Source organism: Suncus etruscus, chromosome 2, assembly GCF_024139225.1.
Source record: "Suncus etruscus isolate mSunEtr1 chromosome 2, mSunEtr1.pri.cur, whole genome shotgun sequence".
Lineage (NCBI taxonomy): Eukaryota > Metazoa > Chordata > Mammalia > Eulipotyphla > Soricidae > Suncus > Suncus etruscus.
In genome coordinates this window covers 389,953-416,537 of record NC_064849.1, presented here as the reverse complement: position 1 = coordinate 416,537, position 26,585 = coordinate 389,953, and the positions used below count along the sequence as shown (strand labels likewise).

The following is a 26,585-nucleotide window of genomic DNA, read 5'->3' as shown; positions in this document are numbered from 1 at the left end:
GACATCTCAGCAAGAGAGAATCTAACCTCTTTCCTCACCACACACATATACACACACAGCCCAGAGCACGTCCAGTGGAGGGGTGACACACCCCTATTCCTCGAAGGAGTGCTCATCCTCGTCGTAGCAAGTGATTTGAATTTAAAAGCACCTGCAGAACCTTTGGTGGTGCCTTAAAATAGTTGGTTTGAATTCCCCACAGACCGTCAAGCTCTCTCGGTAATTCAGCCTCTCTCTCTAATTTCAGGGGCTGCTGACGGCTCCCAGCTAACTGGCCTCCTCCTTGCCGGCTCCTTGAAGGCAGTTGAGCTTGGCCTAATTTCCCCAAGGGGGACTAAGAGGGGGAGGGTCGACCTCCTTCAAATCAAGGAGAACTCTTCTCCCTTGCCTTGAAACTGCTGCTGGCACCATTCCCACCTTGTGTGTGAAATATTTTTTTGTTTTGTTTTGTTCAGTTTTGTTTTTTGTGATGCCCCACACAAAAAGAGAAGAGGCATTCAGAGAGCCTGGTAGCTGGGCCCCAGCATTCCTTTCCCTGCATCCAGCTAAAAGGATCGATGAACTGTTGGCCCTGTTTGCCTCTTGCAAGTAACAGCCAAGCCACTGAGGGCACACGCCAGCTTAGCTGGGCTGGCAAAACAGAACTGGCATGGTCGGAAGATGGTGTTAGGGCTCTGGTGATCTCCACTGGCGGTCGATCCTGAGAAAGGGCTTCTGGGAAGTGTAGAGGCTCACCAGGCAGTGTCTGGCACTCAGGTGTGTCCTAATGGATATCCACCTGCTGCAGATGAAGCAATCTGGACGTGAGGTGGAATAAGGTTTGGGTCCTATATCCCAACCTGTTTCCTATGATCTGGAATACCCAGAAAAAAAAAAATCAAAGCCTGTTCCTCCTTGGGAACAGAAGAGCAGGTCCCTGTGAAAGGCGACAAATGTGGCTCAAATCACGCCGGTGACACCAAGACAGGGTGGTGGTGGCTGTCACAGTTGCTTTCTCACCATTATTTTCCATGGGTCATACACAGCAACCTCCAGAATTAGGTACAATTTATACCCTACATACCAGGGGACACGGTGGGGCCCAACTTCATGCAGGATTCCCCTCCCAGGCGGAAAATACTCCAAGACCTTAAACCATGTAAGCTGGATTACCTCAGAGGCGGGGAGATCAAATCTAGGCTCAGAAAAAGTCAAGCCATTCTGCCTTCCCACCAGGCACGGAGAAGCCACCTCTGTGAGTCCATGAATGACCCCCCCCCCACCAAAGCTGAATGAGCCAGGCAGTAGGAAGATCCCCCCACCCACCCACCGAGCAGGCTAACTGCGCCAATGTCTCCTTGAACCCCTGCCTCAGCTCCTGCTCCTGAGTTGGCCCCTTGGGGCCTCTAATAAACCCTCATCAGATTTCTGATTTAGGCCCTGGGCTCAGCCTCTGGCTTCATTACCAGATGCTAATGGGGTTCATTAGCAGATCCATAAATGTCCAAGGGAGACCAGCTCAGCTGGGCCCTTCTTCCATCTCTCTTCCTCTTCCTCTTCCACTCTGGCCTCTGTCCCCCTCAAGGCCAGCCTATTGGGTGGAAGGAATCCCTGGCAGAGATGCCAGGCCACAGGGGTCTCCATGGCCCTCCCCCGGGAAGCATAGTAGTAGCTGGTTGAAAAGAGACAGATGGACAGATGGACAAAGGCGCTGGCTTTCCCTTCCACAGCCCAGCTCACAGGGCTCATCTCAGGCTCACACCCTAGTTCTGCCCTGATGCCCCTCTTCATGGAGCAGAAGGCGCCCTCCCTGAAGGGAGGGGCAGGGTGGAGGTGCCAGGGGTATCTGGTATTGTGCTGCCCTTGGACAGCTGAGGTTCATGCTTTCGATTGCATCTACCCTAGAACTTTCCCACTTGGCCACTCAGCTGAGCCAGCTGGTTCAAGGGCCAGCATGGGGTTGAGTGTCGCCTCCACTCGCCAGGGCCCCCAAAGCCAGGTGCTGGCTGTTGTGTCCCACTGGAAGGAGCCTAAGAGTGACCCACCAGAGAGTAGAGGCTGTGTATACATGCACTGCCTCTGTGCACCCCCATCACAAGCAACCAAGGAGGTTGCATGGCAAATGGGGGCTCTCAAGACCCCCCAACAAAGTTCTGATGCATCAGGACTTGAGCTCATTCTGTAGGAGGTACAATATATAGACTCCTTGACAGCTGTGACCTCAAGGTACCCCATATCCTCTGGGGTGTCTGAATGCCTGGAGAGGGTCTTCATGATGTCAGAACCCCACTCTCTTTCTGTCCTGGACAAGGCTTTGCATGCAGCAAGGAGACATGTGGGTACCTGTGGAATGGTGAGTTGTACGTTCCACATCCCCAAAGAGGGAGAGAGATTCCCTTGCCCCCTGTCTGGGTAGGACAAGAGATGCAGGTCCATTAGCAACTCCAATGCAGAAAATAACTCACACACGTTTGGGAAGGGAAGAGCAGGCCAGAAACTCACACCGCAAGCTGTTCACCCACAAGCCGGTGGCTCCACTATGTGGAACCATGAGCCAAGATGGCAGCCTCCCCTCCAGGCCTCCTGAGTAGCTTTTATTGCTACTTTATTGGGAAAAACAAAGCCCACCCAAAGGGGAGGGAAAAGCCAGATGAGGCAATGGGGAAACATCTTTTTAACATGTAAACCAAAGGAACCAATAGAGAGACATCTAATTAGAAGGCAATATGAGGACCAATCCAAAGGCCTCTAAGAACAGGTACCTAGTTAGGTGTTGGCTCCTGGTGGGGTGGGGTGGGGGGAACGTGGAGAAAATCCCAGCCTGGAGACTGGATGAGGGTCACAGGGAACCTCTGCCCTCTGCCCCAGAGAGAGCCTCCTCCCTTAGACTTGCTGTTCCTTAGCAGCATCTAAAGATGCAAGGGATGCCCAAGGGTGTGCCCAGTGATAACTTCTGACTTAGGTGACCATACAGAGTGCCTGGATTGAGCCAGCCCAGGTCAAGGTCTTGACCACTGTACCAGCTCTCTGTTTTTGGTTTGTTTGTTTCTTTGTTTTGGTTTTTGGGCCACACCCGGTGAGGCTCAGGGGTTACTCCTGGCTATGCACTCATAAGTTGCTCCTGGTTTGGGGGACTATATGGGACGCCAGGGATTGAACCCAGTTCATCCTGGGTCAGCCGCTGTGCAAGGCAAACACCCTACCGCTGTGCTATCTCTCCAGACCCTGTACAAGCTCTCTGAACCCAAACCTTTATGTTTTTTTTTTTTGGTTTGGTTTGGTTTGGGGGCTACACCCATAGGTGCTCAGGGGTTACTCCTGGCTCTGCATTCAGGGGTTACTCCTGGTGGTGCTTGCGAATAATATGGGATGCCAGGGATTTAACCCAAGTTGGCAACACACACAACAAACACCCTCCCTGCTGTGCTATCACCAGCTATCGAAGATTTTTAAGTTACCTTTATGACATTAAAAAATATACATGACTGTACAAGAATTATACCCCCAAATATTCTTCGCTATCCTATTTCCAATCATGATGCCTCCATTTAAGGAAATTGGAAATAGGGGCTGAAGCAATAGCACAGCAGAAGGGCATTTGCCTTGCATGTGGCTGACCAAGGATGGACCTGGGTTTGATCCCCAGCATTCCATATGGTCCCTTGAGCCAGGAGAGATTTCTGAGCACAGAGCCAGGAGGAACCCCTGCACGCTGCCAGGTGTGGCCCCCAAACAAGCAAACAAATTGGAAATAAAAATTACTGTTATAGAATTCTATCCTGTCAGAATTCTCCAAACAGAACCAGCAGAATCTATGGATATATATTATTCTGTCATGATAATCATTGCAGTAGAATAAGGGTGTCATGTAAATACCGTAATTGTGTTAGCAAAATTTGAGTCATCGTTATTTGTGCCCGAGGAGACTTACTGAGGGGTTGGTTTTGGCAAGCCAACAATCCAAGTGACATGCAGGGGCACACCACAGCCTGGGTTTCTGAGCAAGAGCTCTTGCAAGACTCTGGTCTTGGGGGCAAGCCCTTCTTTTCTGGTGGGGGATAGCCAGCTCAACTTTGGCAGTCTTCAACTGATTGGACAAGGTTCACTCACATTGTGGATGGAAATCTCTGTCAGGGAAGCTTATTGAAGCCAGTCCCCAAACCTTTATGACATTTTTCTTGCACACGGACCATCTAGATTCAATCCCCAGCATCCCATTTGGTCCCCCGAGCCTGCCAGGAGCAATTTCTGAATGCAGAGCCAGGAGTAACCTCTGAGCACCTCCGGGTATGGCCCCAAAATAAAAAACAAACAAACAAACAAGCAAACAAAACAAAAAGAAAGAAAGAAAAAGGAGACAAAGGCCAGGGAGAAAGTCCTTGGGGCCTGGGTTGTTGGTGGAAGGGACGAACTAGGGTCCCCCCATTGGGCTTACCAGGTGACCTTGGGCAGGACCTCTGTCTTCCATGAACTTCACCCTCACCAGCGCCACCTGACACACCGTTTCCCCGTGTCTCTCCAGATGGAAGTGCTGTGTTCCGAGGCTGCTTCCACAGGCCCGACAACCTGTCTCTGGCCCTACCTGTAACAGTGGCCATGCCTAACATGTCCGTGGATAAGTGTGTGGACCTCTGCACAGAGAAGGTGAGGCTGGGGTCCTGTCCAAGAGCTTTGCGGGGACGGGTGGACCCCTCATGGTGGGTGGGTGAAGACCAGAACAGCCCATCCCCGTAGGGCATTCCTTTGGCCTGTGATGACAGGGCAATTCGACCCTTCAGGTGAACTCCAAAATTCCATATTCTCCACCCCTTAATGGCCAACGCTGTGGGCCCAGGCTCATGGTCAAGGGTTCTAGAGCTTTTCACCTAATGCTCCCAACCTTTTCTTGAGGTTTTTAGGGCCCTTCTCTTCCCCTGAACCTAAACCTAGAAAGACTCTCTGGGTTAAGGAAACTCTAAACAGACCATCCTGAGGCCTGGAGTTGGGAGAAACTGCCACTATCCCTCCGTCCCGTGAGACTGAGGGGGTCAGGATGGATCCCTGAGATTAGGACTGTAGGGTTGGGCTGGGTGGCTCAGTGGAGATGTCACAGAGCCTTCTACCGTCCTCACTCACTTCTGTTCTCATCACCAGGCAGAAAAACAGAACCTGGCTAGCCTTCCTCCCCTGCACATATGCCCAACCTTCCCTGCCTGATAGTAGGCAAGAGTTTCTGAAGTCCCCTAATAATAGAGACTGTTGCATCTCTCCAACTCCACCGGACATTATACCAGCACCCCCCCATACACACACACACACACACACACACACACACACACACACACACGCACACACGCGCGCGTCCCTCTCTCCAGCCTTCCCTATCCACATGCTTCCCCTTGTAAGTCATTTGCAGGACAACAAAACATCTCTCTCCTCACCGTTTGCTCCTGTTCTCTTTGGACAACAGATTCAGCACACTGAACCCTAAAGATGTTGTGGGACCCCTTCTCTCCTCCCTTCCTCCAAAGACTGGCACAGAGCTGAGCGTGCCAAGGATGGCTCAGAAACTCCCTCTTTCACTCAGGATGAGCCACTTAGAGGAGGGTCCTGGGAGACCCCACTACCAGCTGCTTCTTCTGCGCACTTGCTAGCAAACATTCTGCCAGAGTCCCGCGCCAGGTGAAAGGGTCTGAAGCAGAGTCCCGTGATGATTAAGAAAACAAAACGGGGCCAGAGCAATAGCGCAGTGGTAGGGCATTTGCCTTGCATGTGGCTGACCCAGGATAAACCTGGGTTCAATCCCTGACTTCCCACATGGTCTCCTGATCCAGGAGCCATTTCTGAGTCTATAGCCAGGAGTAACCCCTGAGCATCACTGTGTGTGGCCCAAAATTAAGAAAGGAAGGAAGGGAGGGAGGGAGGGAGGGCGGGAGGGAGGGAGGGCGGGAGGAAGGAAGGAAGGAAGGAAGGAAGGAGGGAGGGAGGGAGGGAGGGAGGGAGGAAGAAAGGAAGGAAGGAAGGAAGGAAGGAAGGAAGGAAGGAAGGAAGGAAGAAGGAAGGAAGGAAGGAAGGAAGGAGGGAGGGAGGGAGGGAGACAGAAAGAAAGAAAGAAAGAAAGAAAGAAAAAAGAAAGAAAGAAAGAAGAAAGAAAAAGAAAGAAAGAAAGAAAGAAAGAAAGAAAGAAAGAAAGAAAGAAAGAAAGAAAGAAAGAAAGAAAGAAGAAAGAAAGAAAGAAAGAAAGAAAAGGAAGGAAGAAAAGGAAGGAAGAAAAGGAAGGAAGGAAGGAAAGAAAGAGGAAGGAAGGAAGAAGGGAGGGGAAGGAAGGAAAGAAGGAAGGAAGGAAGGAACAAAGGAAGGAACGAAGGAAGGAAGGAAGGAAGGAAGGAAGGAAGGAAGGAAGGAAGGAAGGAAGGAAGGAAGGAAGGAAGGAAGGAAGGAAGGAAGAAGGAAGGAAGGAAGGAAGGAAGGAAGGAAAAGCTTGGGGGTCAGGGAGCTAACTGCCTAGTGAACAGAGCCCCAACTGACCTATTTATTGTTCAGCAATCATTGGTCATTGATTGTTGAACAATTGAATGGTTCAACGACCATTTCTCTTGGTCATAGAAAGAATCGGTAACAAACAGGTTCTTTAGTATTAATGAAACCTGAGGGGGTTTACATCTCAATAAAGGGATGTGAGGAATGAAGAAGTTTCAGGTAATAATACCTGGGGATTGTCTTCCTCTGGGGAAGGATACTAGACATACTGCATATAAGGCCTAGGGCCTTCCATGAGTGGCATAGGCATCCCCCTAACTTGCGTTAAGAGCCCTTCAGTTTATTATCCGCACCTTTTCTCAAAATTCCTGACTCTAAAGGTTTGGGTTTTTTTCACTACTTCTATTTCTAGATTGTAGCTTTCTACTACACATTTCCATAAGGACCTGTTTTGTGCTAGGCCCATTCTCAATGCTGGAAGAAGATAAGTCAACAAGAATATGACCCAACCCACCACAACAAAAAGGAGACACTGGAAGTCAGAGTCAAGTGTTCCTGTATGCTCCCCATCTGTCCCCCCATCTCCCACCCACCCCATCTTCCCTGAGATGATATCGATCCTCTTTGGAACCACATCAGCTGCACGCAAGGCCCCTGGGACCAGCCAGAAGCCAGGCTCTCGTATTGCTAGCAAGCCCTCTTGTGACCTGCTACTACTACCAGGGGCAAGGCAGGGCTGGGGTCTGGGGCACAAACAGGCCCACTGGACAGGACAGTTCAATGCTCTCCCCCTCTCCTACCTACCTGGTCTTTTTTCCCTTGGGTGCTGTTCAATGGGGAAAGAAGTGAGGGACAGAGAGGTGGCGCAAGCGGTAAGGCATTTGCCTTGCACATGCTAACCTAGGATGGGCGCCAATTCCCCAGAGTCCCATATATGGTCCCCCAAGTCAGGAGCGATTTCTGAACTCATAGCCAGGAGTAGTCCCTGAGTGTCACCAGGTGTGCCCACCCCCCTAAAAGCAAGCAGACAAACAAAAAACCAGCTGGAGCTGTTGGCTGGAAAAATATCACGAGATCAGGAGAAAATATGATCACAGCCTTGGAGCACATTGGGTTTCATCATCTGAGCTGGAAAGACAGAATTCAGGCAGCCTTTGCCAAAGTCGCTTTTGTGCCCCTCTGGGGCAGACTGGGGTTTATCATGGTGGGGTATATGGGCCCTAGAAAGAAGCTGCTTTGGCTTAGTTTTTGGGTTTGGGGGCCACACCTGGCAGCTCTGAAGGGTTACTACTGGCTCTGAATTCCTGGTGGGCTCTGGGGACTCTATGGGATGCCGGGGATCGAACCCAGGTCAGTTGCATGCAAGGAAGTGCCCTTCCTGCTGTGTTATCACTCTGTGTTATCACTCTGGCCCAAACAGATGGTTTCTGGCCAATTCTTCATCAGCGTCTTCTGCTTTCATCTGCCAGCATCTTACCTCCTCCATCCACCACCCATTCTCAGGAGTGCTGGGGCTCAGTCCTTGGGCACCACGTCTATTTACAGCTGAGCTCAGGTGTTCACTTCTTGTTGTGTTTTGTGCTTGCTGAACACAAAGGCAGGGAAGTGCTCCCCCAAGTACTTCCTACTTGCGGGTGGCTCAGAGTTCTCTTTGGAGGGAGGGCTCCAGAAGAGGAGGTGATGGTACAGAGATGGGCCCCCTGCTAGGACACAAGAGAGCCACAGCCACAGGGTCCTTCGCTGGATTGTGGGGTCACCTGGCTGTGTGGACATGTGTCAGATAGCAGGCTATGCCTAAAATCTCCACGTATTTATTCTTTTTAAATATATATCTTTATTCCAAAAAATCTTTATTAAAGTACCATTATCAAACATGTTTATAATTGGGTTTCAATTATGAAAAAGAACATCCCCTTCACCAGTGCGACATTCCCACCATCAATGCCCCCCACTTCCCCTTCCTCTCCCCTCCCCCATCTGTCTTCGAGACAGGCGTTCTGTTTCTCTGTCTCACTACATGGTCATAATAGAGTGTAGTTATTTCTCCAACTGAACTCACCACTCTTTGTGGCAAGCTTCAGAGCATGGGCTGGTCCTTCCAGCCCTCATCTCTACTGTCTCTGGGTGTTATTACAATAATTTACAATGAAATACTTGGCAGCTATCAGGAAAGCTGAAGTCATGAAGTTTTGCTATACATGCATGGACATGGAAACTATGATGTTGAGTGAAATAAGTCAGTGGGAGAGCTATAGACACAGAATGGTCTCACTCATCTGTGGGATTTAAGAAAAAATAAGACATTATTGTAATAACACTTATTTTTATTTACCTCGAAAAAGACTATTTTAGGGACCAAAGTGAGAGCGCAGTGGGGAGGGCATTTGCCTTGCACAGGTCGACCCAGGTTCAATCCTCTGTATCCCATGAGATCCTCAGACCCTGCCAGGAGAGATCCCGGAGCACAGAGCCGGTAGTAATGAATGCCTGGACACAGCTGGATGTGGCCCAAACACACCCCCGAAAGGGGAACTTTTAATTAGACAAAAGTTCCGCATTTTTAGGCTGGAGACTTTCTTCCCCTGATATTGCTAAGCAAATTGCTGACATTCTGTTACGTTCCTTTATGGTTTCCAGCCACTCAGTAGTTCTTTGTCTTTCCATAATGATCACAGACACATTCAGACACAAAAACATCAGCTCTGGGCCCGGAGAGATAGCCCAGCGGCGTTTGCCTTGCAAGCAGCCGATCCAGGAACAAAGGTGGTTGGTTCGAATCCCGGTGTCCCTATGGTCCCCCGTGCCTGCCAGGAGCTACTTCAGAGCAGACAGCCAGGAGTAACCCCTGAGCATCGGCGGGTATGGCCCAAAAACCAAAACCAAAAACAAACAAACAAAAAAAAATCAGCTCTGGGAACAGAGACTCATTCCAGGACGTGAGGCGCTGGCCTTGCTTGACCCTGGTTTGATTCCCGCCACCCCATAGGATCCCCCCAAACACCTCTAGGATTAAGCCCCAGCACTGTTGGGTATAGCTCAAACCATTACCACCCACCCGCCCAACCTCATCTGCCCCAATCATCTGCCTCTTCATCCTGTTTACATCAATGTTTGCTTCTTGTTCCTGGTTTGCCCTTTGACAAAAATAACCTTCTCAGACTTGGGGTTCTCACTCCTTGTCTCCGATGCTTTCACTCCAGCCACTCCCTCAGTCTTGCCTTGACCTCTGACGCCCTTGAGTCTTGTGATGACCAACTCTAATAAAGGGACGGTTGCCCTGGTGTGTCCGTGATGCTTCTGGGGCATAATAATAGCCAACAAGCATTTTTGTTTGTTTGTTTTTTGCTTAGGGTTTCCGCCTGGCTCTGCTCTCAGGAATCACACCTGGAGGGCTCTGGGGGACCCTATAGGATGTCAGAGATGGAACCCAGGTTGGCCACATGCAAGGCAAATGCCTTCCTGATGTGTTAGGGTTCCACCCCCCAAAAAAGCATTTTTACAGGACGAATGAAGCCATCCAGAGTTTCTTCATCCATTACAGCTCCGTGAAACCGGGACCAGAGAAGTCCAGGAAGTCTTTGCACGGGCCGGGGAAAATCATCACAGTGGGACTGATGAGTGAAGTTGGGGGGACTTGAGTTGGGAAAGTGACAGAGAAGGGACAGAGGGGCGCAAATGAGGCTCGGGCCTAGGACTTTGGCAATCCTGGCTCGAGGCATTTCTCTCCTTTCTCTCACCCCCTCTAGGAATACCCGCTGGCTGCTCTGGCAGGCACTGCTTGCCACTGTGGGTTTCCCACCACACGCTTCCCCCTGCACGACAGAGAGGATGAGCAGCTGTGTGCCCAGAGGTGCAGCGCCGAGGAGTTCGAGAGCTGCGGGACACCCCAGTACTTCATCGTCTACCAGACGCAGGTGCAAGGTGAGACGGGTTCCTTCTCTGAGCTGCCCAGCCAGGCAGGCAGATTCTGGCAAGAGGGGGGCCCTGCAGACCCTTCTCCCCCCCCCACCTCAAAGATCTCCATATCCTGACATCAGGAGACATCCAGTGCGAGAGGGGCCTGGATCTTCAACACAGACCATGGCATGGGCCCTGGCTAGTCACTTCCCAGCCTGGACCTAACTTCCTCCATCTGTGAAATGTGGTTCTTAGGGTACAGCAGGGAGGACAGTTGTATTGCAACTGCCAGGCTTGGGTTTGATCCTCAGTACCCTCCAACTAATTTCTGACCAGAGTCAGGAGTAACTTTTGGCCATCACCAGATGTGGCCCCTAAAAGAAATTTTAAAAAATTGAAGTTGTTAGCTGTTGATATCCAAGTGCCCTTTGGCATTAGAATTCTGTCCATTTTCCTCTAAGTTCTTCTCTTTCTTCATGCCACTCCATCCCCCTCTCTCCTTCTCTTTCCTTGGCTATAAAATCCACACTTCTGATTTATTCTTTCTCCAGTGTCTACCCTATGGGATGCTGGGGATCAAACACAGGTCAGCTACTTGCAAGGCAAACACCTTCCCCTCTGTGCTATCACTTTGGACCCCCACCCCACTGTTTTTACATTGGTTCACATTTCCTTTATTATGTCTACCGTTCATTCTTGTTCTTGATGCATTTGGGGGAACAGTGTGCCCTGATGACCCCCAATATTCCAGCAACTAGAAGAGTGGGGTGAGAGTGAGAAGCCCGAGGTCTGCAGAGACTCAACTCCACAGGGCTGGGGACCCACATGAGCAGCTGGCATGGGGTGTAGACCAAGGGTGCTAAACTGAAGCTTGCATGGAGGCTAGTGGAAAGAAAGCAACTCGCCTGGGGAAACCAAGGCTGGAGAGAGCAGTGTTCCCTCCCTTTCACACAGGGTCCTCCAGAACTCTTCCATCAACCTGGGGTGACATGGGGGTCAGAATGGTTTTATTCCTTCCCATTTTACAAGTGGGGAAACTGAGGCTGACAAATGTCCAGGCTGCAGTGTTTGGAAGTGATCATGGGAGCCCCCCACCCTGGGCTTTTCTGGCCAGTCCCACCATCGCATGCTCTGTGTGCTGATTTTGCAGACAACCGCTGCATGGACAGAAGATTCCTCCCGGCTAAGTCCAAACAGCTCATCGCGCTGGCCAGCTTCCCGGGCGCCGGCAACACCTGGGCCCGCCACCTCATCGAGCTGGCCACTGGCTTCTACACGGGCAGCTACTTACTCTCGATGGTCACCTCTACAACAAAGGTGAGGGCACTCAGCACAGTGGCTAGAGAGACGCTGCAACGGAGAAGGGCGCTCACCATGGACGGTTGACCTGGGATTCGGTCCCTGAACCGGATATGAATCCCCTGAACCCCGCCAGGAAGTATCCCTGGAGTGCCGAGCCAGAATCAGCCCTGAACATCACCAAAAAAGTTTGGGGGCCAGAGTGGTAGCACAGTGGTAGGAGCGTTTGCCTTGCATGCGGCTGACCAGGACAGGTGCAGGTTTGATATCCGGGCATCCCTATGGTCCCAGGAGCCAGGAATGATTTCTGAGAACTTAGCCCTGGAGTAAACCCCTGAGTGCCGCTGGTTATGGCCTAAAAAAACAAAAAACAAAAACAAAAACAAAAAGAAAGTTTGGGCCAGAGAATAGCACAGTGGGGAAAGGGGCTGGCCTTGCACATCGTGGCTGACCCTGAATTTGATCTCCAACACCCTATATGGTCCCTGAGCATTGTCAGCCTTGATCCCTGAGCAAAGAGCCAAGGAGTAAGCCTGGATACCACTAGGTGTTATCCCCAAGAGTAAAGATAATAAGGCAGGAGTGGCTCAGGGGTGCTGGATGGGCTAGAGGAGAGTGCTGGCTGGGCTAAAAGAACACCCCTTCTGCCTCCTCTTTTTGCTTCAAACCTTTCCCTCCCCTTATAGCCCACCAGAATTTCCTTGTGCCCTTCTCAGGCATCTTTCTCAAGTCTGAAAAACATCTGAGAAACATCATCTGAGGCCCACTGCATTTCTTAAGTTCTCCACGAGCCATCCCATAGGGTCCCCTGAGCCTGCCAGAAGTAATTTCTGAATTTGTAGAGGAGGAACCCCTAAGTGCCACCAGGTGTAGCCCCCAAACAAAATGAAACAAAAACATGTACATGATTATCCATCTGTCTCAAAGATAAGTAATCTCTGGGTATCTGTGGGTGTGGGGAAAACAGGGGTACTACCTGCGAGGGTCCCCTTCTCCCTCGTCTACAGGCAGAGACTTCTTTGCCATGGGGCATCCAGTCCTGCCACCAGCTGAGGACTGGTTTCCTGGCTGTGTGACTTATATTATACCTCTCTGGTCCTGTGCCCTCAAATAAGAGCAGACAGAAGGATTTGTCCAGGTTGTCCAGAAGGTGAATTCATGGGTCTCCAATGCTTGTGACATGTGGTGCTGGGCATAAAATGACACAGTGAGAGTCAGGCCAATTTTGGTCAGAGTGTCCCGTGAGGATTCAGACCCAGAACAAACCAGCCTACGTCTCCTCTGCTGGAGCTGCTTATTTTCCAGTGAGGGAAGGAGGAGGAATTCGGAGAGCAGGGGAGAAGGGGAACCGTAAATCGTGTTTTAGGGATTCCGGGATCAACGCTGCAGCATGGAGCCCAGGAGATAGTTCAGGGGTAAGGCAAGACCCTTGCGTACAGACAACTCTGGGGTTTGTTGGTTTGGTTTGGTTTGGGGGCCATACACGGCAGTGCTCTGAGGTTACTCCTGGCTCTTCCCTCAGTAATCATTCTTGGTGGTGCTTGAGGGACTTTATGAGATGCCGGGGATCGAACCTGGTTGGCCACATGCAGAGCAAACACACCACCCACTGTGCTATCTATTATCTCTGTGGCCCAAATAACCGTGTTTAAATCCCTCACATTGTATAGGATGGATTCTCCAAGCATCCTGGGAATCAGTACCGAGCACAGAGCCAGGAATATCCCTTGAGCAGCACTGGTTGTGGTCTAAACTGTCCACTGACCCACCCCCCATATAAAATAAAACAACAAGCAGTGCATCAAATTTTAACAGATTTGGGGCATTTGTTTTGGTTGTTGGTTATTATTGCTATTACCTGGACATCCAGGGAAGTTAAACATCTTTGGGGTCATTCAGTTGGGTTTGAGCTACCTCTGTTTACAAGCTTCTCTGGCAGAGTTGAGAGGTCTGGATTTCTCGTCTGAGGTTTCCCAGAGCCATCTGGAGCCCCGATGAGAAAACACATGGGTTTCATTACCCCGTTTCTGTGGTCAAGTCTTTGCAGAGGAGGATGTGTCCGACTCGGGCCCCATTCCAGATGGGCAGCCTTCAGAACAGGGCCAGGGACTGAAACTCCCCCCACAGCAGTTTAATCCTCGAAGGCTTAGCACAAGCTAAGCACCCGCCAGATGTGGGCTGTGGGGTGCTGCCAGTGCCAGGCACGTGCCAGGGACGGACCACACCACAGGCTACAGATTCTTCTAGCTGCCCCTCCCTCCCTGCCTTGAGCTCAGGGACAGCCAAGGGGGGCCTCTGGGGGAAGGGAAGGCAGGAAGAAGGCAGGGGGATGGCAGAAAAGGGGAGAAGGAAGGAACAGCCCCAAGGCAAGGCTGGGTTAGGTTCCACCATGGCTTCCTCACCTAAGGCTCAGTGACCAGTTCTCAGACTGGTTCCAGGGCCCAGACCCCCACGCTGTGGGCTCTGGAGGTAACTGAGAGCCGGGTTTGTCCTTGTCTGAGCTTATGCTGGTGATGGGGGGGTGGGCTGGGGGAGAGAACTGGGGAGGCTCATTGCAGAGATTTCCAAAGCCATCTCCTTGCATGGAGGCAGCTGGGTGGTGAGGATGCCAGGTCCAGGTTTGCTTTTTGGGCTCGGAAGCACCTGGAGTTAGTGGTGTGGCCGAGAAGAGCCACAGCTCAAGTGAACCCAGCTAGGAGGCCCTTTGTCAGTCTGGGGGGGGGGGGGCATGGGAACCCACTCAACTCTCCAGAAAAAGGGCAGCTCAGGTGAACAGCTTTGCAATATGGCATTGCCTCTCACCAGCATGAGCTCACCATGTGAGCCGGCTGGTTAGTTGCCCTGGGCTTCAGTTTCCCCATATGTAACATTCCTCCTTGGACTGCTGAAGAAGTTGGGATGGTGTTAAGTGCCTAGACAAGAGCCTAGACAAGGATCTCCCTAGGGGCCAGAGAGATAGCATGGAGGTAAGGTGTTTGCCTTCCATGCAGAAAGTCAGTGGTTCAAATCCCGGCATCCCATATAGTCCCCCGAGCCTGCCAGGAGCGATTTCTGAGTGTAGAGCCAGGAGTAGCCCCTGAGCGTTGCCAGGTGTGACCCAAAAACAACAAAAAACAACAACAACAACAAAAAAGAACCTTTCTTCCCAACTGCCCACTTCCAGGCTTTGGCAGTGAAACCTTGCCATGACCTTCCCTCATGGATGGCCATCTAGAGGTGCGCGGTGTTTCCGGTCAAGGACTAGACCTAGTTACAGGCCCCTGCCTGTCTCCTGACCCTGTGGCCCCTGGTCTGCTCTCCCCTGGGCCTTCACACCTGTGTGATTCTCAGCTCACCAAGGATCTTTGCACGGCAGTCTCCCTCCTGATAGGCACTAACATTTTCCTCCCTCAAGTAACCGCCTCTCCTCCCGCTCCTGCCAGCCTCCTGTTCCAGGAGTACATGGACAGAGGCGTGGGCTGGGTGGGCTGGGCACTTCCCCACGCTGTAACTGGACCTTGATCCCTCACTACTAGCGGCCCACCCCCAAGAGTGTCCTTCTGACAGGAAAGCAGAATTCAGAGGGATTGAGGAGTGGAGGGTTGGTGGGCAACCCCTTCCGCCCTCAGCTCACTGGCCACGCAAGTTTAGTCCATAGACTAAGGGTATCAAGGTGATGCAGCTGCCACCATGAGAACTTTCCAGCACTCCCTGCCAGCACCCAGATGCTGCTACTGACCCACTCAGCAGGGCAACAATCCCAACATCTCCCGTGGTTCTGCCAGCAGCAAAGTAAGGGAAGGCTGGCTGGCAGAAGTGCGGGTCCCGGGGGCCTCCCAAAATGGTGGGGAATCGCCTCTTACCCACCCGCCGTGGCTCACCGGCTGTGCTCTCCCCTCCTGCCCTGGGAAGGGTTCAAGGGGGAGCGCGACCACTGGCGCAGCGGGAGGACCATCTGCATCAAGACGCACGAGAGCGGCCAGAAGGAGATCGAGGCCTTCGACGCGGCCATCCTGCTCATCCGGAACCCCTACAAGGCGCTCATGGCCGAGTTCAACCGCAAGTACGGGGGCCACGTCGGCTTCGCGGCTCACGCGCACTGGAAGGGCAAAGGTACTCGGGGGATGGGGTGGGTGGGGGACAGGGCCCGGGGGAGCCCAACAGTCAGAGCCGATGGGTGAGACCACAGGGTGGGCTGAGTGCCGGAGAGATGTGTGCAGAGACACACACAGAGAGACAGACACACAGCAATAGATGGACACGGAGAGACACAGAAACGGACACACAGGCAGAAACACGCATATACAGAGATGCATAAAACATAACACACAGAAAACATAAAAACACTTACAAGCAACACACATGCACGGATGCATCTAAACAGACACAACCACACACATACCTAAGACACCTACAGGCTCCAATACACACAGAGACACAGACACAGGCACAGAACACAGACAACACTCACATCGCATGTACATCAGACACTTACCGCACCCGTCACGCCTCTTCATGAGGCTGTCATGTGTGGTGCTGAAAGACATCCACTCCTATCCCAGGTCTTCCTTCAGTGAACCCCTTAATCTCCCTGATCCTTATTTCTTATCCCTTATTCTGATGAGATAATTTGGGGGAGTATCTCTGGGTATTTAATACTTTTGAATCACTCAGCACATGCCGGAGTGCTAGCACAGCAGGGAGGGCATTCATTGGTCTTGCAGGCAACCAACCAGAGTTTCAATCCCCGGCACCCCCATAGGGTCCCCCACTGAGCCCTGCCAGAGCACAGCCGGGTGTGGCCCCAAAGCCACAGTAATCAGAGAATAAAATAAAATAACTCTGTAGGGGCTGAAGGGAGAGTTCAGGGATTCTGACTACAGTTCAGTCCCCAGCACTCTGGGATCTTGTGATGGGGGTACGCAGTGTCCTCAGGGGTGTCTCCCACCTCCAACCCTGCCTCTAGTCTGCCCTTTTGGGACAGATGGGCTGAATGGGCCACTAACTCATGGGCCACCATTGCCACCACTGGTCACAGCCTCAACAGGGACGTCATGGCTGGGAGGATACTCTGAGCTGTTCTGGGAACGGAAACATTGCTAAATGGGAAGATCTGGAAAGGTCCCAGGAGGTCAACCCCCAATCAGGGGTCTCGAATGTCCTGGTTGTGTTCAGGACCCTGGGGACCTGGGCAGTGTTGTAGGGGTCGGGGGACTCCAGTGTGCAGCTCCTGAGGCAGGCACCAAGGAAGATGAGTCAAGATTCCCTCTCTGTGAGAGGGGAAACTGAGGCCCAGAGAGAGGCAGTGGTGTTGCTGACCTATGGGGCACAAGCACGCCTCCCTCCACACCTTTCCTACTGTCACTCCTTGTCTCAGGTTCGGGTTATCCTCTCTCTCTCTCATTTTTAATAGTCTATTGATTGGTTGGTTGGTTGGGTTGGTTGGTCGGATCCGGTTTGGTTTTTGGACCACACCCGGCAATGCTATATGGTTTACTCTTGGCTATGTGCTCAGAAATCACTCCTGACAAGCTTGGTGGACCATATGGGATGCCAGGAATTGAACCCAGGTAGTCCTGGGTTGACAGCATGCAAGGCAAACGCCCTGCTGCTGTGCTATCTCTCCAGCCCCATAGTTTGGGTTATTTTCATTTCTGAAGTCTCTATGGCCTCATTCAGACCCCCAGGAACTTTCAGCCCCAAGGGAAGAAGGCCTGAGTGGGGTGTGTGTGTGTGTGTGTGTTTGTGTGTGTGTGTGTGTGTGTGTGTGTGTGTGTGTGTGTGTGTGTGTGTGTGTGTTGATTCACATCTTCTCTCAGGGAACAAGGAATTGCCATAGGAGTCTGCGGGGGTGGGAACTCGGTACCTCTCCCTCCCAGGCCTGAGAGGTCCAGTGTTCTGGCTGAGGCTCCTAATGAGCCTATTTCCCACCTCGTTTCCTTCCTGGACATTAGCCCCCTCGTAGGCTGGAAGGTCTGTGCAGAATCTGAGCCCCCTGGGGGTGAGTTCCTAAGGACCATCAGCCTTGACCCCCCCATTGCAGTGGGAGATGGGGATGCTGTCTGCTAGGCTCAGGTGAAGGCCCTCACTCTGAATCCCTCAGCTCTGGGGGCCTTCGGGGGCCTTAAAGAAGCACAAGGTCATTGGGTCCGAATTTACATGTTTTTAACACTAATCTTTTTTTTTTTAGGAAAAACAACATTTATTTATTTATTTTGGATTTTTTGGGGCCACACCTGGCAGTGCTCTAGGCTACTCCTAGCTTTGTGCTCAGGAATCGCTCCTGGCTGACTCCGGGGACCCTGTGGGATGCTGGGAATCATACTCAGGTCTGTCCCGGGTGTAAATGTTCATTTTAACCAGAAACCCCAAAAAGGACTACTTTAGCAGGGCTTTGGTTTAGAATGTCAGACACTCCCCACCCACCCTACCACACACATACCCACACATTCATATACACATATCCACGCTTATTTTCTCTCTCTCTCTCCTCTCTCCTCTCTCTCCTCTCTCTCCTCTCTCTCTCCTCTCTCTCTCCTCTCTCTCTCTCTCTCTCTCTCTCTCTCTCTCTCTCTCTCTCTCTCTCTCTCTCTCTCTCTCTCTCTCTCTCGGTTCCAACACATTAGTTTTATAGTCTCCCTGGAATGGGTCCAAAGCAAAGCTTTACGAAATGATTACACAAGGTGAATTGTCCTGGTTCTGCGTAATGAAACCATGCATGTTCGATGATTCTTGGGGAAATCATCACAGTTCAGCTCCGAATCCAACCCATGGCCTCCTGTGGCAGGAAGACAGAATGAGGAGGGATCTGTCACCTGTGTGTGTGTGTGTGTGTGCGCGTGTGTGCGTGTGTGTGTGCCTGTGTGTGTGCCTGTGTGTCCGTGCTTGGGTGCATGTATGCGTGGGCCAGTTCCGGCTGATCCATCCTCACACTGTGGCTTGGGGCTTGGAGTAGGTCAGGCATGGAATTCTGGACTCTGGATCTCTTTGGAAACTTTTGTTTTCATTGTTGTTCCTCTTTCCGGTGAAGTAATTAAGGTTCTTCCTGAGAGCATCAGCCTTAGGAGGGGGCCTGGGGACACCCGATTGTATTGATGTTGGAAGGAAGCCCCGGCCATTGTGGTGGGCTCTGGGGTGTCAGGGGTTGTTGCCCAAAAGCATCGCTCCCTGAGGCCTGGTTACAGCACACCAAGAGGGTGTTTGCCTTGCACAAGGCCAATCGGGTTTTGATCCCTGGCATCCCATAGCCATCCCCGAGCCTGCTAGGAATAATTTCTGAGCACAGTGCCAGGAGTAACCCCTGAGCACCACTGCGTGTGGCTCCTCAAAACTAAACTAAAAAAAAAAAGCACTACTCCTTTTTAGTGAGCACCTTCCACGCCCTGGTATAATCCAAATCTCTCCAAGCCCCCAAGCCTATTCTGCCCACCTTGTTCAAGAGGTGGGTCCCTGCACAGCTGCCTTTGAGGATGGGTAAATTGAAGCTTGGGAGGTGCCTTGGGCTGTGTGACCCCTGTGAATACTGAGTTTTCGGCTGCTGCTGGAGGAGAGTGAGTAGGAAGGAGACCAGTAGGAGGAGGGGCGGGAGAGTGGGGAAGAGGTTGGAATAGGTTGGGCAGGACCTGAGCTCCCCAAAGAATACCCAGAGCTTCCGCGCTTCCATCCTGCCCAGACCTGCCCCTCGGTGGCTTCAAGCCTCCAGAGTCTGGGCTCTGCTGAGACCACACACCTAAGCACCCAAAAACAGTGCTCAGGCAACAGAAGTGTCCCCACTTGTCACAGGAGGCCTTCGTGTCTGGACAGACTAGGGGCTCCCTCTGGGACACCTGTCCAAATGCACCCTGGCCCTTCCTTTGCCCTGAACCCCCTCTGCAGAACTCCCTCCTCCATCCCCTGAGAATTAGTGGGTTCTGCCTAGGAGTTGGGGATTTAGCCAAGTAGAGTTCCAGATATAATAACTTACAGCCCAACATCATTCCCTTTAAAGATGTAGTAACACAGTTATTGCCTCTAGATTCCTAAGGCCAAGCCTTGCCCTGAAGCCTGGGGGAAAAGTTGCCCCCTACTCTTAGCTGACACCCTGCTATTACCCCCAATTTCCTCTTTCCTTTCCACCTACACCTTTGATATGTAAAAGTCCACCTGGATCTCATTCAACCCTGGGAAGTAAACAGGTTTCAAGTTTGGCTTACTGAGCAGAGAAACCATGAGGCTAGAAGACCTGTTCACCTGGGGTTGGAAATGTGGTGGTGGTGTGTTGGGTTATTTTACACCAAACCATCAAGGATGCTTTGGGGAGACTCAGGAGTGGGGAACTTACACACACACACACACACACACACACACACACACACACACACACACACACACACACACGCAGGAACAAAGCTCAGAAGATACACGGAGCATTTTTTTCTAATCACTCTGATACATCTGGTCTTAACCCATTATAACAGTATGGGCCCAATTAGCCAGATAGAGTTTAAATAATCTATCTTACAGATTAAAGAAATAAAGTTACTGCCGTAAATATTTACCAAGCAGCCCGTGGGGGTGGGCATTCCAGCAGGGACACGGGAGAGAAGGAGGTGCGGGGAGTGGATTCCACAAAGAGATAGGCCTTCATCACACACCACAATTTGGACTGGGGGGTTCCAGTTTAGCTCTGTGGCCATATGCAGCAGCCCTGCTCAGAGGAAGGCCGGGGAGGGGAAGCTGCCTGGGAAAGGCCAGAGAGGTACCTGGAGCTTGCTCGGTTGTGTGACCTTGGGCTAGTCGCTCCCCTCAGTTTCCTCTCTGGGGGTAAGTGAATGGTGATGCTTTGGGGGTTACCAGAAATGAGATCCAGCAATGACTGTGGATTTCACTCTGGGAGGGACCCACCCAGAAATTTCGCTCAACAATCATCTAGAGGTTGTCATTACTATGAATGACGTGGTAGCATAGTATGACTGTCCACTGCCCGTGGCCACAGGAGCTGCCCGGCTGAGCTGACACAGTCCCCTCCCTGTCTCCACAGAGTGGCCTGAGTTTGTTCGTAACTACGCGCCATGGTGGGCCACCCACACGCTGGATTGGCTCAAGTTTGGCAAGAAGGTGCTGGTGGTACATTTTGAAGACCTGAAGCAAGACCTCTTTGTCCAGCTGGGCCGCATGGTGAGCCTGCTGGGCGTGGCCGTCAGGGAGGACCGGCTGCTGTGCGTGGAGAGCCAGAAGGATGGCAACTTCAAGCGCTCGGGGCTGCGGAAGCTCGAGTATGACCCCTACACTGCTGACATGCAGAAGGCCATCTCGGCCTATATCAAGATGGTGGACGCGGCCCTCCGGGCCCGGAACCTCACTGGCGTGCCAGACAATTATTACCCCAGATGATGCATCAGACTGGGGGGTGGGGCGGCTAGGGATCCTCACCAAGTCAACCCCCCAACCCCAAATCTTTTCTGTCTGGGGTTTGGAGTCCACCCCCTACCCCATCCCGGGCTGCTTTGGGTCTTCACTGTTTCCTGCATGATGACAGAGGGAAGAGATTGTCCAGACACTCGCTTGCCCCAGCTCCAACCTCATCCCCACCCACTGGAGATGCGAGTGAGTGAGCGGCAGCTGGTTTGTGCGGGGCAGGGAAGCTCCAGCTGCAGGGACCCTGGTTCTGTCCTTGGTGGTCCCAGCTCAAGCCACTCTGGTGGCACTTGTGGGATGGCTGGACCCAGGACATGCTGAATGTCCTCCGCCATGTTGGTGTGAGCATGGCACTGCCATAACAGGAACTGCTGTAAAAGCTCAGCTGAGCTTTTAAGGCCTCCCCTTGACCTTGACCCTGAAGTGATAGCACCAAAGGTGATGCTGGTACCTTCAGCCCAAGAAAGTCGACAGGGAATGCTTCTCTGAGGTGCTAGGGTTTAAGGCATTCTGGGTGGCAGGGAGGGCGGTGGTGCTCACATGGCACCACTGTCCCCCCCACTCTGTGCTCTGGAGTTGATCCTACCCCCAGGCTACACGGAGCTTGAGAAGAAAAGCTGCTGGCCTCATCCCTACTCAGACGGCCCTGCTGTGGCCCGTGAACCAGGGTCCCAATAGCCACGCACAGAACCTAAGCGTGAGGGCCACAGAGGCACTGTGGCACGTGGCAACTCTGATGTGGCTCTTCTCGGACTCTGCCCTGTGGCTGCTCTGTGCCCCTGGTGTGCGGAGGGGTGCCTGGCGCCTCAGACTTGGAGGTCCCACCCTCAGGAGACCCACACTGGAGCGTCGGCATTTCCTGTACAAGAGGACGGAGTCTGGGGTGGGTGGGTGATGGTGTGACTGAGGAGACGGGACACAGTGGCCCCTCGTGTCCACACATGCCCTGTGCTCTCGTGATAAGACATCAAACCAAAGGATCCCCCAAGGCCACGGTCCCCTGGCCTTCTCGTCAGAAGGCCCCCACCAGGAGCCCGCTGAATTGCGGTACTACCACCGACCTCATACACCTGCCCACCTCCCACCACCCCCCATATAGATGCAAAAGCCATAGGTCACGTCTCTTTGCTGTTCTGTCTGGAGCAATGATCCCAAACAGCCCCTCTGAAGGCTTGGGGTGCCAGCAAAGGCTTGTTCCCAAATAGCCAGGAGACTGGGGAAGGCGAGTGTAAAGAGATCTATTTTTCTAAGAGGAATATGACTAACTCCCTCCCTCCCCTGGGGACCCGCCATGCAAAGAGAAGGCCCAGGAATAGGGCCTTTTCCCAGACCCCTGCAGTAGGAAATGGGCCACTCCAGAGCCAAGGCTGGGGTCCCGAATGTATTTTGTACCATGTCCCATCCCCACCACCCCAACATCTTTCTAGGTTTCTCACCAGGAGAGGTTCTGGCCTCCCCTCCCACTGGAAGAGCCTCTCTCTCCCAGAGACTCTTGGCCCGAGAACTGGGCCCATTCTTTGCCGGTGGTTGATCACCTCGAACCACCATTCTCTCCTCCTCCTCCTCTTCCTCTTCCTCTTCTTCCTCTTCTTCTTCTTCTCTTCTTCTTCTTCTTCTTCTTCTTCTTCTTCTTCTGTTCTTTTTCTCTTCTCTTTCTCTTCCCTCTCTTTTTCTCTCTCTTTCTCTTTTTCTATCTCAAGATTCCTCAGGTCAACACCATCATTAAAAGCAAGTTTTGTTGATAATTTAACCCTGTGGCAATGTTATGCCTGGCAAGTTCATATATATGATGCTTCTGTGTGTGTGTGTGTGTGTGTGTGTGTGTGTGTGTGTGTGTGTAAATGTGCGTGTACCTTGGTTCACCCTGAGTGTGTACAGACAGGAAATGTAGACATAGAATGTTCCGGGCATGCAGTTTCCATACCTGTGTAACCATCACGGCAGCCAGGACCTGTGTCTGACTACCTCCATACCTAGCTGAGTCTGTGTGCCTAGATCATGGACCCCTTGGTGAAGCCGCAGCTACCTCATCTCTGATGGGTATGGGGGAGATCCTGGATGCAGAGTCACGCTGTGGGGGTGGGTGGGTATGATGGTGTCCTTCGTGAGGGAGGAGGGCCCATGGCCATGGTTTCACCCGTGGTGACTGTGGACAGCACCCTAGAGGATTTCAGAGGGGTGGGCACTTCCTGGTGTGGCTGGTGAGAGGTTATGGGTATGTGGAGGACTTTCAGGCAGTCTGTATGTGTGTGAGAGAGAGTCTCAGAGTGGCTCTGGCTATGCTCTCAGGTTATGAGAGGAGGCAGCGAGAGACGGAGGAGCCAAGGAGAGCATCCCAGAGCTGGGAGTGCTGCGTCAATGTCCGGGCCTGCAGGGGGCCTTCTGTTCCCTGCTCAGATGGCAGGAGAAATCAGGGGAACCAGAGGGAGGACTTCTCTTCACCTCTTCCAGTGCCCTCCAAGGTTTGGCAGAAGGAAGATATGCTCACATGGCAGCTCCTCCAGGATCAGTTCGGAGGAGGGGGGGTGCCTGTCCTGTTGGCTCCAAAATTTTCCTGAGTTGACCGGCTGGGCCCTGGGCTCACCCCACCTGATCTCAAGCCAGGTCTTAGTAGTAGATGAGTCCTGATGTCAGCGTCTCCCCCATCCGCACCCCTTGGTCCCAGTTAAACACCCTACGTGCCAGCAGGCTGAGCCTGGACCCTTGGGATCTGGTCCTTCCACAGCCCTGATGCCTGCAGCCCGCTGAAACAGCACCCAGGCCCAAAGCCCTATGCTGAGCTCGAAGACAGGGCCCTCCCCTAGGGAACCAGCCCTGGCCGGAGCCCCAGCATTGGGCGCTCAGCCCTCGTCTGACTGGCTGAGACTTGAACCAACACACCCGTGTCCAGCCCAGCTCCTTGGCCAGGCAGGACAGGAGCCTTCAGGCCTGGAGCCTTACAGACTCCAGGATCCTCACCCCACAAATCCTATCCTGGAGGGTTTCCTTAGATCAGAGGTGGGTCCCACTCTGGCCACCCTCTGCCTCTCCTTTGACCTCAACCCCAGTCACCCACTGCTAAGAGTCCAATTTGGATATCTCAAACTCCCCCCCGCACCGAAAAACAAAATTATTCATTTGTTCCTTCATTCAACACCTGTTTACTGGGTATCTGGTGTGTGCCAGGCACAGTTATAACTTCTAGGGACTTAAAAAGAACCAAGGGTCTAGAGCGATAGCACAGTAGTAGGGCATTTGCCTTGCACACAGCTGACCTGAGATGGATCCCAGGCATCCCATATGGTCCCCGAGCCTGTCAGGAGTAATGTCTGAGCATAGAGTCAAGAGGAATCCTAAGCGCAGCCAAGTGTGACCCCAAAATCTAAATAAATAAATAAATAAAATTCAAATATAAAAAAAAGCCAAATGGGCCCTAGGAATAGCACGGTGGGAATAACACTTACCCTGCACATAGCTGACCTGAGTTTGATCCCTGGCATCCCCAATGGTCTTTTGAGCCCACCAGGAGGGATTTCTGAGTGCAGAGCCAGAAGTAAACTCTGAGTACCACTAGATACTAACTCCCCCCAAAAATACACAGCAACCCCCAAACCAACAGTCTCTCAAGAGTTTCAGTGTCACTAAATCCTGAGTTGGGCCTTGTAAAGGGGTCAGAAAGCTTTTGGGGAGATGCTGGTGGGGCAGAGAAGCCAAGGAAGAGTGGCCTCTTCCTCTGTGAGGTGTGATTCCATTATCTGGGAGATTATAGCCACAGGGGGAGCCTCAGAGGTGGAACCGGAGCTGGGCTGGCCCTTGTCCTCTGCTCCCAGGCCCCCTCAGTGTCACAGTGTCCTTCCCAGGGTCTCCAAACAAGGGTCATCCCTTCCTGCTGTCCCCCAGTGCACTGACCAGAAGCACTGAAGACCCACTGACTGGAACTGCTCCCCCAATGTTTCCAGTGCCCCCTAGAATGCTGCCAGCTTGCTTTCTGCACTTGTGGGAGAGACTTCTAGGGGCTCCATTCTGCATTCTGCATTCTTCAGGGCCTCCCTTTCTCCAAGAGGCCTGTCCCGTCCCCACCTTTTCTGGCTATGAATTTCTCCCACCCTATTGTGTGGTGCTTCATAATCTGAAAACTCACACTTTTCCCTCCTCCTCTATTACTGTCTTCAGCTGCTCATGAAACCAACCTATTCTCTCTCTCTCTCTCTCTCTCTCTCTCTCTCTCTCTCTCTCTCATCTCTCTCTCTCTCTCATCTCTCTCTCTCTCTCTCTCTCTCTCTCTCTCTCTCTCTCTCTCTCTCTCCCTCTCCTCATTTAGCCTTTATCTTACTTGATTTCAGCATCTCTCCAGCTCTCGCTCCCGCTCCCTCTTGCTCCCGTCCCTGGTCCACCCCCTCCCCACAAATCTTTCTTCCCAAAGAGTGGGGGCGACTCAGCAGGAGCCAGACTCCGGGAGACAAGTGCTACCCAGGCTGGTAACCAAGGAAGTGGTTTCCTTAGCAACAGAATCTGCTCCTCTGCCAGCACCCTTAGCTATGACTGGTGTGAGGGGAGGAGGGGCGGCTGGCCCATAGAGGGGAGTTGGAGTCCACAAAGGTGCCATCCTGGGCCTCTTGAGAGGGATGGTGGCCAGAAACGCTCTCTCTCTGTCTCTTTCTCTGTCTCTCTCTGTCTCTCTCTCTGTCTCTCTCTCTCTCTCCCCCCCCCCCGTGGACACTCAGAAAATGAGGGCTGTGAGGTCAAAGACAGAGTGAAAATGGGGTGAGCTGGATGGCAGGACAATCCGGGGGGTGGCCAAGATGGGGTGCAAGGGTCTCTGCCTTGAGATGGTGATTGGAGTGCAGAGAGGAGCAGGAGAGAATGAAGAGACTGAAGGAAACCTGACATTGCACCTCTTTCCCCAGAGTCCCTTTTCTAGTTAGGGTGACATTGAGGCAGACAAACAGGAGAAAGGGGTGACACCCAGAGCTGGGAGTCTCCACAAGGGCACGGACTCAGGACTGTCTGGGGGACTGTCCTGTCTTGGGTCAGGACTGAGAAGGCTCCAGAACCTTCATCTGGACAAAGAGAGGAAGACGGAAAAAGAGGTCAGGAGTGAAGGACAGGGCTGAGAAAGAGGGCTCCAAGCCAATGTTCTGGCACTCTCTCCCACAGGAAAATAGAAATATGCTCAATTTTGGAGAAATAAGGAAGAAGGGAGGAGCTGGGAGCACCCCCTCAGCTGTAGGTTGCTTTCACAGCTATGAATAACTGTCCCCATAGCAAACACCTGTCAAGACAGATCCACTTCCAGAGAAAGGATTTGTGGGCCTAGTCTGGGTTGGTATTTTTAAGTGATGGGGGTGGGGAGAGAGAGAGAGAGAGAGAGAGAGAGAGAGAGAGAGAGAGAGAGAGAGAGAGAGAGAGAGAGAGAAGGGAAGAGGGAGGAGGGGTGAATAGGGAGTGAAGGGCAGAGAGTTGATCAACGGAACGCGGAACCTCTCTCAGCTTTGCCCCAAATGCAATTCAAACATGCCAGCGCGGAGAGCCGTAAATCTGAATGATAATAATTCCCATCCCTGCGAAGGAACATGTTTATCATGTTTGCGCCTTTG

At 52.3% G+C, this 26,585-nt stretch overlaps 1 protein-coding gene across 1 annotated transcript in view; it reads left to right on the top strand.

The window, feature by feature from the left end:
* The window catches only part of WSCD2 (WSC domain containing 2), a 28,817-nt gene extending 7,129 nt beyond the window's left edge, over window positions 1–21,688 (top strand). Inside the window, 6 exon segments of the mRNA XM_049767890.1 lie at window positions 4,502–4,623; window positions 10,185–10,359; window positions 11,486–11,625; window positions 11,628–11,652; window positions 15,526–15,726; window positions 20,633–21,688. Coding sequence (XP_049623847.1) covers window positions 4,502–4,623; window positions 10,185–10,359; window positions 11,486–11,625; window positions 11,628–11,652; window positions 15,526–15,726; window positions 20,633–20,985 — 1,016 coding nt within the window. The 3' untranslated portion in view covers window positions 20,986–21,688.
* The last annotated feature ends 4,897 nt before the right edge of the window (window positions 21,689–26,585 follow it).